Consider the following 22,108-nt stretch of genomic DNA (forward strand, 5'->3'; position numbering starts at 1 on the left):
TTCTGAAAAGAAAGGGATTTTATAGAAAGTGTACTTACAGATAGTTAAGACGAAAGAGAATAGAACAAAACTGAAAAAGATGATAATCATTGCAAGTATTTAAAATGCAGGGTATTAACTACTGATAATAGAAAGAAAACACATTTTGTATTGGAAAAATATGATACAAACATTGCTGCAACCACATTTTTGTCGTTCAATATAAAAATAATTAATAAAAAAATCACGTTTCAAAACTTTTCTTTTGAAACTTTGGTTTCATAGAAGTGTACTTTCTAATTATTCTGTGGTTAACTTCAAAATTTGAAAATAAAGCTTTATAACACCATTTAGAATATACTTTTCACCATAACAGTAAGGAAAAAACAAAGATTTATATGAGATTAAATGAGATGTTCAAAAATTGACTCTACAGATAATAGCTGTTTGTTCACAAAATTGAAAAAATTTGCCTGAGAAGTTAAAAGTCAATCACGTGGCTATGGAAGGGATCATTGACCAACCTGAAATTCAAAATTTCTTATGTACTCTAACGACGTTTTATTCCCACTCTTTTCAGAACACATAATATATATATGTATTATATATATACGCCCGGTTTGCCGACAATGAAGTGAAGTGTATTTCAAATCGGTATAGGTCACACTTCTAGAGATTTCTTTTTCAGTGTTCATGACCGTTGAAAGCGGGAAATTTCCTCATTTATAAGGCGGAAGTCCAACTCGCACAAAAGTAAAACATGTCTTCGCAACACTTGACGCCACACCAAACCAAAGGTTTATTTCCAACTTGTGAGTTTTCCTTTTATTTTTGAGAAAGAAATCTTTATGCACGGATACGCTTGAAAACTTCAGTATACTTGATTCGACCAGCTAAAGTTTATTTTGTTTAAGAGCTTGAGTGCAAAGTTTTATTATATTTTCTCGTGATCTAAACAATGTGCTGGGTATTTTCACTACACCGTCACCTATCAATGTTAAAATTTAAATATATGGAGTGCCTAGGCAACGTGGTCTCTTGGACACGACATTTAGTCAATGTAATAGACGAAAATAAGTAAAAAAGTTTGGAAGCTATTTTGTTAAGTCAAAAAAAATTTGTAATGTACATTTTTCAAGAGTTACACATCGACATTACGCAAGTGTAATGATACACTGTCAAAAGTGCACATGGACTGTATTACACATGGACAATATAATAGTTCTCTCCATTAGACATTCTTGAAATAAACCTACTAAAATGCACATGTCAACAAAACCTAACCAAACTTTTGTTTTTTTTCCTAGTACGAAATGTATTTGACATAAACTTAAACACTCATTTAAAGTAGATAGATTAAGAGGAGTAATCAATTCTAATGGGTGTTATTCACCGCATATGAAATTTTGTTCATGTGTAATTCCATCCATCTGTCGTGTAATTTTGTTCATGTGTAATTCCATCCATCTGTCGTGTAATTTTGTTCATGTGTAATTCCATCCATCTGTCGTGCAATTTTGTTCATGTGTAATTCCATCCATCTGTCGTGTAATTTTGTTCATGTGTAATTCCATCCATCTGTCGTGTAATTTTGTTCATGTGTAATTCCATCCATCTGTCGTGTAATTTTGAATGTTTAATACTGGTTACTAGCGTTATCAGCGCCCTTGAGGTGATTTCTCACGAAAACGGTGCTATAAAAATTAGCCAAATATTATTATTACTACTGACTATTTACTGGGTTTTTTTATGACGATTTATGGCTATGTCAGACGACGCTTTACGCAACAAGCGCTTTTTCAGGGGATATACAGATTATAAGTTGTACTGTCACACGATGCCGTAATCTTCTTTTCCTCCTCCTCTCCCCCCTTAGCATGTGCGAAAGGGGGAGTGGGAGGTGGCAGGGCATTGCGTCGTCTGACAGTAGCATTATTGAAAATCACAATAAAATATCGCTTATCTTGTTACGTTTTTATTAATTTACTGATCTCAAGTTAGCTCACATCACATTGCATGTGCTAAGAAATGTACAAAGTTAAATATATAAAATACGTTAACATCATTTGGCAAACAGTTTTTTTTATGATTTTTTTATAACAATTAATATTATTTAATGACAAAATTAACATATTTTTACTGACTGGGCAGATACATTAAAAAAAATAAACATTATTATTATTACAAAATACTATTTTCTTCCATCGCAGTACTTTCTTTCGGAATTTTGAGATTTCTGTGTGCTTGAATTTTTCCTTGTTGGCAATCTATTTTGCATTCATTCCACCCTTGTACGCGAATCTCGTAATTGTTATTTGAGTTCCTTTGTGATCATCCTTCTATTAATTTATGGATAAAAATAAAATTTGCTTCGCCGATTTTTGAGAAGTTCAACTTTAAGTTTAATGACGCTGATGTAATTTTATTTTTTTTTGTTAATCATATATACCTTTGAATTCTCGTTTGTCATTTATTGAGTTTGAGCTATTTTGACCCAGTATTCAAGTCACTATTTAACTTGCAGACAATTGACAAAAAATAAAGTGATCTTTCACAGCTCCATGTCATAGTGAAAATGGCGTTGCGGGCAAAAAGGTACAATTACCTCCAATTTCAACAAAGAATTACAAATTTTCAAAATTTATAACGACAGAGCTTACCGTTCAACACACATTAAAGTAGCACGAAAACTGATTTAAGCTTAAGTTTAAAAAAAACTTTTTTTTTCTGCCAACAATATTTGCACGTTTCCCTTTACATATGCAGATTTCAAACTGTTTCGGAAATTTGTTTCTTCAAACATTCCGTAAATGATCAGATAAGATATAGCGGACACGGACATAATAAACTTACAATATCCCGCGGGAAGGAAACGAGGAAAATTTAGAATTTCCGGTCGTAACTCAATTTAACGTAAAACACTTTCGTTTTCGTTGCAACGAGTAAAACAATGAAAGCGGCAGAATTTAAAAAATATTTCTGTATATAACAAACTTTTCAATCCAATGTTATTTAGAGATTTACAATCTCAATTTATTAACGGAATTGCTTCATTTTATATTCGTGATTTTCATTCTGAGGGTGGAATTACGATTTGAATTAAATAAATTAAACAAACGAAATTAAGATTAAAGAACGAAAATTTTATCCAAAAAATTATTTTATCTTAAAATAATGAAAAATATACTTACGTAGTAAGCATATTAAACACAACCAAACCCTATTATATACACATCGCTGGTTTTTATAACTTATTATTTTTTGGTAAACTAATGTTTAAGACAAGATTTTTTATGCATAGCACAAAGGGTAACAATTATTTTACAAGCAATAATTATTCGCCTTGGCGTCATGTATCTTTTATCAGGAGATTTTTCAGTGTGGATGAGTGTTTCAGGCGAATAATTATTGCTTGTAAAATAATTGTTACCCTTTTTATAACTTTCTTCATTATTTTATTTACTTCTTTAATTTTATTTTATTTCTTAATATTTTTATCAAATTCGTATCAATATTATAATTTCAATCAGGACATTTTTATTTACCTTAAAAATGAGGGCCTTAGTTATGAGGGCTTAATCACCCAATGAGGCTCACATTACCAAATCATATTTTAATGTTTCTATAAAAATAAAAATAAAGTCAAAAATCAAAAATGCTTATTTTGTCAATTTCGAGCTATTAAACAGAGATTTGCACCAATAAAATATTGACAATGTTTTGTGTGAGTACCTTTATCAGAAGTTATTAACAAATGCAGTATTTATGAATATAATGGTAAATAACCGATTTTGTATGAGTGATTCAATAATATGAGGTGGATTTAATTTAATTCACTTTTATCGGATTAGATAAGAACTGAAAGTTTAAACATATCCAAGCCACAGAAAGAATCATTTGGTGGCGTGGCAGTGTTTCCGTGTCAACTCAATTTCTGTAGTAGAATATCATGTTCTTTCAACAATCTCCAAAAGGTAAACAATCCACTAATATGTCGGAAAAATTCACCTGCATATGATCGTAGTTTACTGAATAAGTGACATATTTCCGTAATTATTTGTTTCCTGTTTTTTGAGACTATCACGTTGCATTGTTTTGATGAAAACTTCCACGTAGAATGTAGTTTGATGCTTTCAAGCACGGTTACCCTTGAAAAAAAACCTTCAAAACTCAATTTTTACGGAGAACTTTGTTAAGGGTAAATTTGAGCAGAGAAAAATTGTTCCATGCTTATCAAAGCAAACAAGTGGATAACAACAAAGCCTTACACCCTAATTGATAATATGTGAACAAAATAATATCAGTCGGTAATAATTGTATTTCAAAGTGATTAACAGAAACTTATTATGAGGGTTCAGATACGAGTATGTAACATGACATGTAACTGTGAAATAATATTAATTTATAATGCACAATTCCATCGGGTTTAAATTTCATTTGATTTACATAGGTAAATGTTTTTAAAACACTACAAATACTTTGCCAAAAAAATTGTTGTTCAGATTAAAATTTGGTTTATCATTATTATTCCCCCTGCTCTGCACTCATACTTCAAAACTGGTGGTGATTTTTCGTGAAATAATAAAATTAAATTAACCAAAAATGTTTTCATATGGCTGCATTTCAGATAATTAAACTTTTTAAGAATGTCGTGTGATCGATTCCATTTACTTTGGTTACGCGTCTAAATCACAAATTATGTTCTCAAAGCATCTGGAAGGTGAGAAAATATTCCTACATAAGATATTTTTGTTAAAATAAATTGGCAATTGATAATGATAGAAACTATGATAATTAGTTTTTAAAACAGTACCGTTTCCTAACCCTATGAATTTCAAATAAGTTGTAGGCACTAACATCATATTCTTACACGTTAGCAGATACGGGAAGGTCTGTTCACTATAACTTGTTTACTGTAAAGTTTTAAAATACATTAAAACAGAATCCTGCTTTAATTAGATGACGTGTTATTAAAACTTTTTATAATGGAAAAAGTTAGATGGAGACAAATGCTACCAATTAGACATACGAAAGGTTTCTACGACCTTTAAAAGCATTGTTTTAGAACCTCAAAAAGGTTTCACGTTAAAAAAACTCCTTAAGTAAAATGATTACGCGATTTTAATTATATTTTGCGGTAAATTCACATACTCGTACCTACGCGCAAAAAGCTAAAAACAACATCTAAGTACTAAAAATATGTTGTATTGTTTTGTTCCGCTCTTCCAATGTTTTTAAGCATGAGTGGTACCTTCATAATATATCAGTGTCAATTTTTGTGAGAATTTTTGACACACGAAATGCTTTTATTTGAAGTAAGCAGTTACTACTTGACAATATTTGAGAATCTCTTACTACCACCCTTACAAGCGGCAAATGTTGCTTGTATCGTTGTAGAGGACTAAGCCAGCCGAAGAATTGAACTTACGACGCCTGGTTGGTGCCATGACGCGATGTCAACTCGGCCACTGATCGATCGTATCGTGATAGTGTTTACTGTAATTATGTATGCTTTTTAATGAAAAGTGTTATTTTGAATCATGAGTAGATTGAATAGGTCATTTAATAACATAAAAATAATCTTTGCACATGCACTCACATTATGAATTTGAACTACGCTGAGGAGATGGTTCGATATGAGAAGATAATAAGATGATCGATAATAGAGACATATCAGGACGCAGTTGGTTATAAGTGAATATGGGAGTCATTTTGAAAATAATATTTTCATAGCACTGAAGAAAGTGTATTGTGGTAAATATAATTTCCATTTTGCAATAGTGGGTGATTTATTTCACACATTTTTATTCATATAGCATCTAAAAATTTCATTAATCCGGCATTAGTGAAGCGAACAAAGATAAAGACGTTGGTGAAGTTGGGTTTAAGAAACTTCATCACACATTTATTCTTAAAAAGAAAATTTTATGAACTTTTTGCAACATACGACGTCCAAAACCTATTAATATTATTAATTGGTTATATTTTGTATTCATAGTAACATTGTTCAATATAATATTTAAAAAAAATCATTCAAACCATCTCGGAGATAATCGATTAATAAATAAAATATTAAACTTCCGTTATTCTTTTCACTTTTCATGAAGACCTCTCTGAAACCTTGAAAATGTGCTTAATACAATGGAAGGACTACATGAATCTCACTGTGGAGTAACTACAACTTGCGGAACATAATTGATAAACAAAAAACAAGTATAGTGGTATAGCATATACATATACAGTTGCGGAATCATTGGGCGGCGAGAGGCATGTAAAACCTCCCTATAAACATTAATTACTATGCAAAAAATGCTTATTAAAATCATTCTAAAAAAATATACGACTTCCTAACCCTAAAATTTTTTCGAGAAATTCTAAGTCCACATAAAATAATTGATAAAAAAATCCGGCTATTGGATTCGGTTAGCGATATATTTACAATAGAGGATAATATACATTGCAATGTCGAAAACAACCACGGCTCAACATCATTACCATTTTCAAGCTAAAAATTGGTACAGTAAATTTTTTTCTTACAACAAACTTAAATTAAAAGAACAAATTAGTCATTGGATTAAAAAAAATATTTAATGTACTTTAAATAAATCCTAGTAAAATTACCCCTCATTGATCATTTTATTTACATAAAGTAAAAAACACGGATCCTTTTGATATCTGTATTCAAATTAATAATACAATTTATTGATAAATTGTAACCTGTAAGCCTATGCATTTTATTTACAATAATTTATCATTAATTGTTATCTAACAATGCAAAATATATGCACAACATTATTATAACATTACATTATCATTTTATGCACTTAAAATAAAACTGTAATGGGGCTGTTCCTCATTTTAAACACGAGAATGGATTTCTCAACTGAAATGGGTAGCACTATTTTGTAAAAAAATAAAAAGACATGTTAATTTAGCTTATTGTTCTGTAAAACAGTATCTGGCGTAGAAATCACTGTATCGTGGGGTAATTTATCTTCGATTTGCTACGCATTAAAACCCACCGCCATCTTGAGGAAATTTGCGAATTCGTCATTTGATCTGTGATTGTTACTACTCTACAAGGATATTCAATTTATAAATTTTAATATTGATGTCATGTTGTTTATGAAGTGATAAATAAGCTTTAACAAACATTTTCCAAATAAAACTTTACTGAGAGACTTTTAGCTAATTCATGTTAACATTCGTCGGATTCCCATTAGCTTACCAAAATTGGTTTGAAAACATTAAAATTAGGTCAGGTCTGTTTATTTGAGAGCTCTCAAGTGTCAACTGAAATTCAAAATGGTATACTTAAATATTCAGTAGGTGTAAAAACATGTCATTGCGCGTTACCCACAGTCCAATGATTCGGTTTGTGGGTAAATACGACACCCACGGGAAAGCAAGTAAGCCATTTTAAGCAATTTCTCACTTAGTATGAAAATATAAAGCGTTTGCAGATACAGGGTTAAGTTTATGGAGAAAACCTAAATTGGTGTGTTGTATTTATTAGTTAACGTAATTAAAATGATTTTGATTGTTGTAAAAAAAAATAATAAAATAAAAAATTGTAAAAAACTGTAATTTAAATGAATCGTAAAATACATCATAGCTACCACCTGCCCATTTTATGATCTTGATTTTATCGTGATGAGAAATTTAAATCAAACATTTGAATAAACCATACGACTATCACAACTGCATAGTAATAATTATGGCATAAAGTATACCACGACGTTTTGTGAAAAATCACACCAAAGGCGCTGTACAGTGTACAAATATGACTTACTAATCTTTATTTACAAACAGATACAGATAACATTCTTACCCGGCAGGTCACTTCTGTTTATTAACAGTTTTTTTAGAAATTCAATCTTGGAGAACTTATGACTTTGCACCATAGACATATGAATATTTGTAGACCTGCCCTAAGTGATTAAAAGCGTATTATTCCCCACTCCTCATACCGGTTCCATTGCTTCCACGTGCTCGCGTATGGCCTCAAGTGAATTTAGAAAACGTGACGTCATCATTCTTGTGCGAACTATGGTCGAGGCATCATCGGTTCATTTTACGAAATAACACGGCAAAATGTTGACCTAATGCTATGAAAACTTGTAAAAATAGATGTGAAAAAGAGAATAAACCCAATTGTCGTATTACATTCCATATATAAGCATTATTTTACTTTATTTTAAGCATATTCACATCGTATAATATGGATCAGTTGTAGAAACATAATTATACTATCACATCGAGACACGTCTGGACGTGAAACACAAAGCTGGTTGGTTGCTGGGAAGTAAATTATGAACATTTATAAAAGTGTCTTAACTAAATACATAAACGAAATATTCGACTCTGAAAATAGAAGAAATTTATTTTGCCGAATTTGGACTTCGCAAATTTGTTCATAACGTGGCGAGTAATTTGCGCTCCCATGTAAAAATGTCTATTCATTCAAAAGCAGATTTTACTTTTAAGAACTAAATGGTGATATTATAAGGCGAGATGCCTATATACTATCAGATTGATTTATTGACGAATCACAGTCAGCTTTACCCTCTTCGTTCTTCAACAGTTGATTTTACCCCTCATCCTTAATTTCTAGTCTATTAATATTCATATGTCTGTGCTTTGCACGCAGAGGACTCTACTGAAAACACCGTTCATTGCATGATTTTACAGTTATTTTATGATCCCGAAAAAAAAGTGGCAAAAGTAGAGTTAATTTTAATTGTTCAATTTTAGGAATAGAGATCTTTGTATTAAGTGACTTTAAAACGAGACTACGGAGATGAAAGATTTTTGACTTTATGGATGTGATGTATGAAAATATGAGCTGTGAATTTAGCTCCAGTGAGTGCTAGAGTCTTTGATCATTTGTAAATCTAGTGGTAGCTTATTCCAAAAGCATCCTCACCGAAATAAGTATCTTGTGTTCACTTTGGTTGGAATTGCCGTTTTCAATAATACACACTTCCGATAAGTGTGTCGCAGCCATTCCGTTACTTAACGTGACTTCAATAACATCCAGCAGATCCTGAAAGAGTTCTTTGGATGAACTTGTTCCAAGAAAATTTGATATAATATTGTATTCATGATTATGATTTGTTAATTTAAAAACGATTTAAATTAAGTAGCTAACAAGTTAATATTTTTTTATTGACCCAATTTAGAAAAATTCCAGTAATTTATTTAGGAAAGCCCGACCAAGGTTTAATATATTATAGGTATACTAAGTTATATAATATTTTAAGCTTACCATTACAAATTACTATTAGCTTTTCATACTTTTATGATTGAAAATTCCGTTATAACGTAAATTATCGTACGAAAATATGATGAAGATTTTATTTCTCGGCTATTAATATTTGGGTAACGTATTATTACTTAATTACAATTATTACACACTTATATTATTTACTTAATATTTTTAACTTATTATTACTTAACTGTTAGTTTTTACCTTTTTTTTATTTTCAACTATTTATTCTTATTTTTTTTAAAGGAATCATTAATGCTATCCCTCTTGTCATTGTCATTATGGTCGACTAATGATTGAAGCTGATACGCCAACACTGGAACATTGTAATACTTATTTAGTCTGAAGAATATCATCGTTGCCAACGTAATGCCCAGCTTAATTTATTTAAATAAATGTTTTTATATTTTTTTATTATGTTCTTATTGATACCTAAATTAAATTTATTTTTATTTTTAATAAAATATTATTTGACAATGTGAGCCTCACTGGGTGCTTTACCAATGCTGAGGTCACCATTTTACAATTTTATGTCATAAATTATTTAAATCAAAGAATTTAAATTAAATAAGAAATTAACTAAAAAAAGTAAAGTAATAAAAATAAAATATTTAAGGAAGTATTTTTTGGTCTTTAATCCCTATCGTATATGTGAAATGTTGTTTTGTTTCCTTAATTTTTATGTGTCAAATGTAAGAGCTTTTTTGCCTAGTATTTATAGTGTCTTTGTCTAAAGCTTGTATTTACGCAAGTCTAACTGGTATATTAATATCAGTTTGTGTTCGAAATTAAGTTTTTTGTTCAAAATGCACTTCAATTATATTTAAATTATGTACTTCAATTATATTTATATTTGTCATCTAGTACGTCAAACAAGTTGAATATTTGGTCAGTGTCAGTCATTTTATGTTTTTTAAGTATTATATTTAGAGAGTTTTGTTTATTTTCATATGATCGATAGCTGAGTTTATTGCTCCTCCACAGGCGATCATAAAGTAAAGATATGTAAAGTGCAAAATAAATATGTTTCTTTTGTTCAGGAAAATATGAATTATTTTGAGGAGTTTATTTGATATGTGTTTGATATGATGTGTCCATCTGAGGTTATGGTCTATTATGATTCCTGTTTATGTTATTTGGTCAGTTTTTTGTAGAGTAGGAGAATCTCAGATGTTGATTTCTATTCGTTCTATGCGTTTCTACGGTTTTGTCTTATTCTTTGGTTGTCTTCTGGTATTCATACAATACGTTGTGAATTTTGTTTTCAATTTGTTTAGTGTAAATAAGTTTTATGTCTATTTACGTTTTCACTTGCGTGGTTCCTAATTCTGCTAAATTGTACATATATTGTATTATATATAGATATATTATTTTTTTATATTTGTATGTTTTTTACAATAAATATACAATTATGCATATTATACAGTGTTATCAAGGTAAATAATAATAGCTTTTCCTCCATCCATAAAGAGACGAGGCTCTTGTGTTTGGTGAGTGAATCCTAGCTCAATTATATGGAATCATGTAAGTAAGTAAATAATATATTTGCAAAACCAAAGGGATAAGTAAGAAATAGGCAAGATTTATCAATAATATAGTTTCAAGATTTTAAGGAAATAATAATTAGAGTAAGAAATGGACTTTTATAGCAGTTTTAGGTAATTTTTTAATTTTATTTTAATTTCCTGAATATCTTCAATATTTTATATTGTATACCTTAACCAATCTTTAGATTTGATTAGTAAAACTGTATCGCCCGCATATCTAACAATTTCTCACACTATTTATTCATGTTGCATAGATCATTTATGTGCATAGTGAATAGAATGGACCCTTGTATGCTTCCTTGTGGAACTCCATATGTATCGGTGGCTTACTAGTGTGGTGATTAATTCTAACTGGTTGTGTTTTGTTACTCATATAACTTTTCAATAGTTGGAGTTCCTTGCTTTTGATTCAATAGGATTCAATTTGTTTAATAATGGCTTACATTTTGAAATTATATGAAGTGGGTATCGTTCAATAACATTTTTTTAGCAATACAGGTCATTTTAATGCACCAAAAATGACGTTATGATTAAAATATTTTAGCAAGTCTAAAAGTTTTAACATTATGACGCTTTCTCGTGTTCCTTTTAAGAATATTTCATGAATAATATTCTCAAAAAACAGGACTTTCCACCCCTTTTGATAGGAAACGAAATAAATACTTAATAGGTACCGAGTTACTGATTTAATCTATTTTATATCTGATGGTTAGGTGGGGTTGCTTTAGAAATGTGTTTCATCCATTAAACCTTTTCTGAAATTACTTAGCTTGTGTGTAGAACCTTTCTTATTGGAACCTGAATATAGTATGTGTCTACTTTTAAAACTTGTCTGAAAATCTCAAGGACGATTCTTAGAAATTATATAAATGAAGGCCCATCTTAAGAAAGAAAGAAAAACTGCCTTGCCCATTCTAATATTGTTTCGTTATTCATAGCGCTTGAACATTTAAAAAAAATGCTGATGGTAAAATAAAGGTGGATACCTTCTTACTTACTAACTTTACTAACATCAAACATTGAGTATTTTTTGATTGAAAGTTTTTTTTGTTTTCAGTATACTCACAGGGGTAGTAGAATGTAAGACAAAATAAAACGAAATTATTTAAAATAAAAACATAAAATAAAAGGAAAAAATGCCGTTAAAGGGAAATTTAATTAAAAATATTTGTATAGAGCATAGTCTAATCCCTGTTTTAACTCGAGCGTTCTGTATTACGTCTGCCTGTAAATTTGTTTTTATGTTCCCTTTCCGTTTTAAGATGGTGTCCATTTTAATAACTTAACTAATATTTTTTAAAAGAATGTAAAACATTCCTGGGTTACGAATCACCTGAGAATAATTAAAAAATCTCTTTAGCAGCAGTAGGTATCACAGTAAGTGGATAATGTTGTTCATGTTGTGTTGGAGGAATGGAACTCAAGAAGCCTGGGTGGAAACCAGATGCGATGCCAATTCATCCACTGACCGTGGTTCAGTGAAAATATTTTTATCAACTGTGAAACGGTCGTGTTTTTTTTTACTTTTCTTATTCGCATTTTTCAATCTTATGGTACATAGGTATCCAAAGAAAGTTTAAAAAAACATTGTTATTGAGATAATAACATTTATTTAACCTTTAGAAGACGGCTAATATTTTGTAAATATCTCAAAGACAAATATAATAATCTTCTTCTTCTTTCGTATGGTGGGGGGTCAGAGGGGGACATCTAGATCTGCGAGCCATATTAGGGCCTCAGGCGTCGCCATGTGAACCTCATCAATCCCGCCGGGGAATGAATGGAGCGGGCATTCGTTGACCACATGTTCGGTAGTCTGCACCGCACCACATTCACACATCGCCGACTCTTTAAGGCCCCATCTGTGCATCATGTGGGCACAGCGGCTATGGGAGCACCTTAACCTATTGATGGCGGACCAGGTTTTGCGAGGCAGTGAGAACCCAGGCTGTCTCTCGGTGGGGTCCTGTATGAGATGGGCATTTCCCACGTTGGCTGTTTGCCACTCAAGTTTCCACCTATCTTCTGGGGTGAGAGGTAGTCGGAGGAGCCTCTCTCCTTCCGCCCAGAAGGGCTTTCGGGACTTCAAGCGGCATGCCGGGTGGGAGACGACATCTTCGTGTAGAGGTATTGCGCTTTTTTGCAGCGCCTTCTTGTATTCCCTCAGTGTTGCAATTTCTCGCCTGATGTTTGGCGGGGTTATGTTTGCAAGTACGGGGAGCCAAGGGAGAGGAGTAGATTTTAAAGTCCCGCTGATGGTTCGCATTGTGGCATTAAGCTGAACGTCTACCATGGAAGTGTGGGCGCTTCTAGCCCATACTGGAGCACAGTATTCAGCCGTTGAGAAAACCAGGGCAATGGATGCTGTTCTGAGCGTGTTGGCGTCGCATCCCCAGCTAGTTCCAGCTAGCTTATTAACTAAGTTAAGCCTTGTCCTGGTTTTTTTACCCACTGTTTCCATGTGTTGCCGGTAGTTCAAACTCCTGTCCAAAGTAACTCCGAGATAGCGGGGGTGGGGGTCATGGTAAATATTTTTCCATCAAACTGAACACAGAGTTTGGCATCCGCTTGTGAATTGCTAAGATGAAAAGCTGTCGCAACTGTTTTCGACCCATTTGGCTTTGGTCGCCAATTGAGGAAATATTCTTCCAAAGCCTTTAGGTCAGAATTGAGGATATCTTCTGCTGCTTTAAGGGTTTTGGCTTGAACTGTGACGGCGATGTCATCTGCGTAAGCAAATTTTCTGCCTTCAGTGTGAGGGAGGTCTCGAGTGTAGATGTTAAATAGCGATGGGGCCAGCACTGAGCCCTGGGCAAGGCCATTATTGAGGGGTATTTTTTTGCTTTTTCGCCCTCCTAGAAAAACCCTGAAGGTACGGCCAGTTAGCAGTTGCTCAATGAGTCGTACTGTGTTGCCATCCTCTATGGTGTCGTACAGTTTAACAAGGAGGCCTTTGTGCCACACCGTGTCGTAGGCCGCAGAGAGATCAATGAACGCTGCCGCAGTCTTCAGCCGTTTCTGGAAACCAGATTCAATGTGTGTTGTCAGTGCTAACACCTGGTCGCAGCAGTTACGGCCTGGTCTGAAGCCAGCTTGCTCTTGTGGGACCACTTTCTCCAAAATTGGAGTAAGTCTGCGGAGCACAACTCGCTCAAGAAGTTTGTACATGGTACTTAAAAGTGAAATTGGCCGGTAGCTGTTCGGATCCTCTGCTGGCTTGTTGGGTTTGAGGATCGAAATAACTTTAGACTTTCTCCAGGTATTTGGTATTTCTCCAGTTTTGAAAATTTCAGTAAATAGTTTTGCGATCCATATTTTTGTCCGTGGTCCAGCATGTTTCAGAAAGTCTGGTAGAACTCCATCACATCCAGCTGCTTTCCCAGCTTTTGTTGAAGTGAGGGCGATATCTACATCGTCAGCTGTAACGGCGACAACAGTGTTGGGGTTCACCGGCCATTTTAGCTGCGCCGCCTTCAGAGATTTTTGGACCTGGTGGTTTATGTTAGACCTTGTTGTCGTTTTTGAACTACGGAGTAGTTGCTGAGCAACAGCATTTGGTGACACTTTGGGCATTGTTTTAGTTGGCTGATCTGCAGCTCCAAGTCGCCTTAGTGTTTGCCATGCTTTTCTGCTCGAGTGCTCGAAATTCATTTCCTCCATTAATTCATTCCACCGTTTCATACGCCCGTCGTCCAGAGACTGGAGAAGGTCAGAGGCAGTGTCTGGGTCATTCGTCCTCTCGAATTCGGCTAGAAGCTGTTCACTTTCTGAGCTCCATGTTGGAATATACACTTTTCTGTAGCCTCTAGGTATAAATTTCTTTGCGGCTATAAATAAAAGGTTTGAAAAACGGTCGTAGGAATTCGGCTTTGGTGGTATGTTATCTACAACCCTGTCAACTTATTCCGAGAAGTCTCGCCATTCTGCCTTTCTTAGATTCCATCGCGGCAACGGATTGCTGGAAATACACGGAATCTGTATGCCTATGCTTAGCATGACTGGCCTGTGTTGGCTATGTGGGAAACTGTTCAATATAGTTCTCGAAGCCCTCATAGGTTTTCCGTCCGGCGCTGTAGAGACAAAACACAAGTCTGGCGTATATTCACGTCGCCATCGCGCAGAGAAAAATGTTCCCTATTGCTTAGCATCGTAAATAAGTTGGCAATCCTGTGCTGACGCCCAATCCGTGATCTGCTCTCCAGCTTTATCGGTCGTCGAGTAGCCCCATAGGAAGTGGTGGCTGTTGAAATCTCCCACATACACCGCCGGGTGATTGTATGCAGGAAGAGCTGCTGACTGCCATAGTTCATTGGGAGGTTTGTAGATATTAAATACAGCGAGTTTTCCAACCTGAATTCCGATCGCGTGATATCCATCAGTGATTTTTCGGGTGATATTCTGCAACTCCGGCTTGATGTAGGTTGCAAGCCCATGTTTTGGGTGTCCCCGCACTGCCGCTAGAAGGTAGCCGGGAATATCCAAGCGTGGTGAGTCGGTTTCTACGATATGAGTTTCCTGGAGTAGCAAAATATCGATATTTCTGTCAGTGAGTATTTTTAATAAGAAATCCACCTTTGATCGAGAGGTTCCCTCAATATTCAGGGACAATATTTTTAATTGTTCCCCGATATTTTTTGACTCCCCTTGGCCGGGAGACCTATCAGTCTTCGGCCCCTTAAATAGCGGCATAGTTTGTAGTTGGAGGCCCACTTAATTTGGTATCCGCTTCACTCACTGCACTACCTGCACGCGCGGTAACAATAACGTGCCGGTGGCATCGCGAACATCGCGGCGTACACAACCGTTCCGTGCGGTAGTTGGCACACTACTAAATATAATAATGAAAATTATATTTGAAATAATTGACAGGCATCTAAAACGTCAACGTTTTACTATGGAATTTTCATAGACAATATCACAATGCGTTCAAAACTTATAAAAACTAGCTCTTTACACTGCACATTGCAGCGCACCTGAAGTTAGTCCTGATTTCACTGAACTGCTATTGTAGTTGGTCGTATTCTAGGGTTAAATAAATTATACAATTTACTATTTGATATAAAAAAAATTAGTTAAATTATAAATGATTTATAACTGAGCAGATAGGTGTTTAAGTACTGCCTTACAAATCTTATGATTTCAGAGGATATTTTGTCTGTGGACGTGAGGTTCATTGTTCACAGAACTACCAGTGAGGTAAGTATTATGCAAATATTACAAATCCGGACCATTATTTCCGCTAACATAATATGAGTAATGATTACTTGTGAATCACAATAAATATTCACATCATATATTTATTGCTGAATAAATGCCTCCCAAAGCTAGTTCAACCCTTCTCGGTTCCATGCCGTTCGCTGCCACGTGTTTTCACATACTTTATGTCAATAATCTAGGGTGGTTTTGGGGTAGCCTTGAACCGAAAATTTGAGGGCAACCGAATTTAGAGATTCGTTCAACGGTATCGTGCCATAAAAAATGTGGCCTTTCAACTATGCCTAATAGTTTCATCAGCTCTAAATATCCATAGTCTGTAAAAAATATGTTTACTACTATGACATATATCTACATAGCTATGTATAATAATCAGTTCAGGTCAAAGCTGTGGCAAAATGAAAAATTCCAGAGCCACACAGTATTAGAGTCAAATCAAATAAATTATTATTATTTTTTTTTCAATTCAATTAGTTTATTCCTTTAAAAACATTACAAAATTATATTTTATTTCGTTTTTAAGTACATTTGTAAAATTGTATTACATAATAAATAAGCGGTGTATAAACTATACCAGCATCAATAGAGCTTGCCTTTTAAAGGCAGCTTCACCGATGCTAAATATGTCGATATCCGAATTAATTCTGTTCAACACAAGACTGCTCTCCCCACCGGCATGACCATTGGCAAGTTAGTCCTGCAGGCTGGGAGATAAAACATTCTATGCTGTCGGTGACGGAGATAACCATCAGAAATATAGAGACTAATACTCTCCATGATAGTCGGATTTTCAAACCATCCACGAATCAGTTTGAAGAAGTGTGATACAATATGCACATCTCTTCTGACCCGTAGATGGTTCATACCGAGCATGCCCAAGAGAAAGTCAGTAGGATAGAGCCACTGGTAGTAGCCATACTCCCTCAGGTAGAGGAATCTCAGAAATGTCTTCTGCACTCTCTCCAACATGAGAGAATACTTCACCTGATGTGGGCTCCAAACCATCGACCCACTCTCAAGCCTACTCCAAACCAACGCAATGCATAGCACTTGGAGAACCCGGGTGTCTCTAAAATTCCTCGCAGTGCGTAGGATGAAGCCCAGCATTTTCAGTGAAGCACTACACGTCATTTCGATATGAGTATGAAATGTCAGTTAAATTATATTATCATTATTTAATATGTTAACTTCGTTTTGATCACAATGTAGTGGTTGCAGGTAGCTAGTGTAAACAACGAGAAGTCTGATATGAACAAATTCTGAATACACTTTTATTTTTTAACGAAATTAGTTAACATTGCGGAGAATAACCAAGAAAAACTTTTTGGATATAAAAATATATCGGTTTTTTTGTCTGGAGGTTTTGTGATATCGATTGTATTTTTAATGAAATAAAGTATCAAGTATCAAAGAATTCTCCAAAATTAAATAAAAAAATTACTTTTTGCTAAATATTTCACAATATTTTCAGAAGTAGAATTTTTATGAACAGATAACTATGACTACTCTGATCAACTATGACATATAAAAGTTGAGATTTAATGAAATGGCTAAAATCATTCTTACAAAAATAATCTCATTTCTCATACCACTTTTAGCCCTACTTGTGCCAAAAATATTTGTTCTATAAAAAGACTTAGCAGTATTGAAATGTGATATGTTCGTTTTCATATTGAGTAGATGTATAAACAATCTGATAACGAATTATATTAATTATTATTACTGTCTTTTGTCTGTGCTTTAAGATACCATTAATAACTCTTTAATTAACATTTTAGTAAAATTTCGTGTTATTCTTTCGTAAATTGGAGGTAAGTCCATTAATATATACATATTATTTTCTTCTCTTTCTCTCAGTCAGTAATAATGATGACTTATTATCGTAATATTTGGCGAATATTTTTAATTATAAATGCACGTTTGAGTGAGATGTCCCCTCAATATTCAAGGAAAATATTTGATACGTCAAAAACAAATTACTGTTATTGGTATACTCAATGGCCTCCGTGTGGTTAAAGCTCTTGACTAGGAATCCGAAGGTCGCGTTTACAAATTCCAACATGCGCAAGTAAATTTTATTTGATGTTTTTTTTTTTAAATCTCAAAATCTATTAAATGTGAATATTATACAGAACATCCTTTGAAGAAAGGATTTTTTTATAAAACTCCGTTTCTTTTTAATATAAAAACTATAGATTCGTAAAATGTATTCAAGAAAGTGGTAAAATATTTCACACTAACAGAGAGTGGTGATTTTGGATTACCCATGTTGTGGCTTTTGTCATAAATCACCTTAGCTAACTCCATATTTAATATAATCCATCTTTGTACGTATTATGTACTTTATTTATTTGATTAAATATAATTGTGTTGCTGCTCATCTCGACACAGGAATTCCGTAGTGAGATGAGCGTCGGAGGATTAATTAATAAATAAATAGTCTCTAAGTATTGTCACGGTGTAAGACCACCATTCATGACCAGATCTGAACAGCCACGTACTCCCCTACCTTCCTCTTCCCCATCTTATTTCCCTTCCCACTACCTTCAACCTCACAATATACCCCAATCGCGGATGCCATAGCATTTGAGACTCTTGTGCGGTATTCACATTCAAAGTTTTATATTTATTTTGGTTTCACATTAACTCCCCATAAAATTATTTTCTCTCAGGGTCTTTGTCATCTCTGGGGATGCCGTGTGGAGGAGAAAAAGGAGTGGACATGAGTCTTGAAGAGATCCATGTTGTACGAGGGAGGAAACACAGAATGTGACAAATCGTTCCATAGCCGAGCTGTGAGTCGTATAATCGTCCCGTTCCTATGCGACATAAATTTCGATCGTGTACAAATGTTGGGCGCGTATTTGGCGTGTTTCCTAACTATGACCGCCTCCGTGTTCGAGGGTTAAGGCTCTTGACTAGAATAGAAATTGGAAGATCGTAGGTTCAAATCCTGGCGTGGGCATGAAAATTTGTGGTGAGAAATACAATCAAAACGGTGCTGGTGAAATTATTATTTAATATTTATTTTTTTGATGAATTAATTAATGATAACCTTTGCAAAATAAGTAAAATAAATGTTTTTCATATATTCTTTCGTTAGTTGTTCAGTACTTTTAATTACATAAACGTTAAGAAGCAATTAACAAATATATGTTAGTTCAAATTTTTAATCTAGCAAGACTGTGAAAATGGTTCAATCCCATTCTGCTATTTAATATGATATATATTTATCATATTAAATATAAATTAAATAAAAAGAAAAAAATAAAATCAACAACAAAATAGATAAGTTTTTTTATATTAACTCCACACAGGAGGCCCTGAAGAAAATACCTAAAGAAGAAGAAGTGCCTAAAGATAACATAAAAAATCGGAAGATTTAGTCAAATTTAAATGAAATTATAATAAAAGGAAAGTGAGATCTGTATCCATCGCTAATGTGAAGAGTGAAGAGCTGAGGCACTCGAATGCAAGCAACAACAATGACTTCGTTGAATTCTGTGTCCAGTCCAAGAAGCTGGCTTGTCGGTGGCGAAGTATTGAGGAGAAATATTTGCGTTATTTGAATAAGGTTCCAAAGTGGTTGAAACTCTCCGTATCGTCTTAGTAAGAGGCCACCATTAAGTTTGCTTTAAATCACTTTTACCGTGTTTGGTGACCAAAACTAAATTTTTCATATCCATAGTAAATCTTGTACAGTTTTTTCCTTTCTCTTTATTCACAACTAAACCGACCCATTAACAATATTTGGTATTTATTTAGTGATAAATTGAAGATGTCCACTAACTTATCATAATTATTTCTCTCCAATAGTTTTCCGGGCAACGAGGAGTGCATATTATACGGTAGTAAATCCCTACTGCTAGTAGAACATTACGCAGTGGAATCCGAAAGACTATCAATGCAAGCAATGCAATTTTGGACCAAGTCCGTGAAAATCCGTCACACAATTTAAGCATATTCAGATAATTGAAAAAATTGCTGGAATACTCCCATTAAAATGTAGACCCATTTTTTTCGCAGAAATTCAAAAGTAAAATTGCCATCAAATCGCCATTCAACGCTATTTTGTTTTTTGAAAAAAGAAAATAGGTGAAACCTCGATGACGCTCTCTTGTTAGTGACAACTGCTGATGTCTTGTACTGATCACAATTCATAGAAAAACTGAAATTTACTTCGAATCGGAATTTTTACGGGAACCTTTTAACTATCAACAAACATAATAGCGCTTAGTGTCCATGGGATGACTTTTCCAGGTGTAAATTTTTTACGGGAACCTTTCAAGAATCAACAAGCAAAATGGCGCCTAATGGCAACGTGATGACTTTGTCAGATGTTAGTTTTTACGGGAACCTCTGAACTATCAACAAGCAAAATTGTACTGAATGGCCACATAATTACTTTATCAGATGTAAATTTCTGCAAAAAAACCAAGCCTTAGAAAGAGTAAGAATCTATGTTATATTACTTCAATAGCTTGAACTCGTATATAGTCACGTAGATCCCAGGCGGGAGAATTGTGCTCAAGTTGACTTCTAACAAACGCAAAATATAACCTTGTCATAAATCCAAACATTTGTAAGCCCTTCTTAGAGATTTCTGTTTTTTGGTTAACAAATGAAAGATATGATTAAGGAGTGCTGCCTTAAAGGTTTTAGCACACCTATCACCTCGGCGTTGCCTTGCCTCATTTCACCGGAACTCCATGATGATTAGTGTGCGTTTCAATGTGGAGTTTCATAGAAAGATTTCTGAACGGCTTGAGCTGAGGCGATGCTGATCTGTTGTCGGGGTGATGTGCGTGCGATAACTTTAAGTCTTTCATTTGTTTTGTCTTAAGAGAATTCTTTTCATGTTACCAATGTTGTTATTGTCCCATATTTTTTATTCAAGAAAATCTAACTAATTGACATTTTGAGATATTCAATATTTCAGTCCATTTTCATTGTAATAAAATAACGATTTGTTGATATTCTCATGAAGAATGTTACACTGATAAATATTTAAAATAATTCTCAAAAAATTTGAATGCATAAAATAATTCGTAACAAGAAATATTGTAATGTAAAATTGTTAGGTGCTTTCCGACCTTCATTTTTCTTATCTCTTTTCATCCCCCAAACCTTTCAATCTCACAACATACCCCAATTAGGTATTTCCGGGAATAGTCCCGTTGGCTTTGGACAGCTGCGAGCGGTTCGGTCTCTTGCGTGGTGTTCACATTCACAAAAACATAAAAAATAATTAAATTTCTTTTCCATTAAAAATGAGCCTATTTATTTTTAATAAATAGGCTCATTTTGAAAAGAAATTAAAAATGATTAAATTTATTTTTTATTTTTTATAAATAGGCTCATTTTCAAAGAAATTTAAAATGATTAAATTTCTTTTCCATTAAAAATTATTAAAAATAAATAGGCTCATTTAGAAAAGAAATTTAAAATGTTTAAATTTATTTTCCATTAAAAATGATTAAATTTCTTTTCCATTAAAATGAGCCTATTCATTTTTTTTCTACTATAATGTTAAATCGCAATGTTTTATAACGTTTTAATGTTTTTTTTTCTTCTTTCAGTAAAAAAGGCGCATTTCGTTGGACCACAATGTAAGTATTTTTTAAGAAACTTTAAAATCCATTAACTTTCTGCATAAAAGTGTTTCTGCATTGTTAATGAGAGCCTTCGTTTATCCGCGCTTGTGATAAGTGGCGAGAATAAAGGCCAACACAATCGTCAGGTGTAAAAGTAATCCTCTTACAAGCTAAAGTGCGCATCGCGCTCTCTAATGTATTATTATTGCATCGTTGTTTTACAATGATACATCAATTTATATGAATTCACAATTCTCAGGAGGAAAATATTGTGGGTTCACAGACGTGAACATATCTTTCCCACTTATGTTGGTTTGTTTTTCATCGAAGTTTTAATAAACAAGGTCTATTAAAGTTCACATTTCTGTATAAACTATTCAAATATTTCATCATACATCGTTCATGTAATTCAAAATGTTTTAAGAACAGTATCTCTAATTTAAATAACTTCAAAATACAGATGATTTCTTTCTGTAATCAGTATAAAATACATTTTGCATTTAAAA

The 22,108-nt window shown here is 33.5% G+C and overlaps 1 protein-coding gene across 1 annotated transcript in view; it reads left to right on the forward strand.

Moving 5' to 3' along the window:
* LOC149425905 (phorbol ester/diacylglycerol-binding protein unc-13-like) overlaps positions 1 to 22,108 on the forward strand; it is a 304,195-nt gene that overhangs the window by 19,772 nt on the left and 262,315 nt on the right. The window contains exon 2 of the mRNA XM_089643854.1: positions 21,588 to 21,617. Coding sequence (XP_089499980.1) covers positions 21,588 to 21,617 — 30 coding nt within the window. The remainder of the gene's footprint in view (positions 1 to 21,587; positions 21,618 to 22,108) is intronic.

The sequence above is a fragment of the Hesperophylax consimilis genome, chromosome 2, assembly GCF_061612785.1.
Source record: "Hesperophylax consimilis isolate HC1 chromosome 2, BYU_Hcon_1.0, whole genome shotgun sequence".
NCBI classification, from domain to species: domain Eukaryota; kingdom Metazoa; phylum Arthropoda; class Insecta; order Trichoptera; family Limnephilidae; genus Hesperophylax; species Hesperophylax consimilis.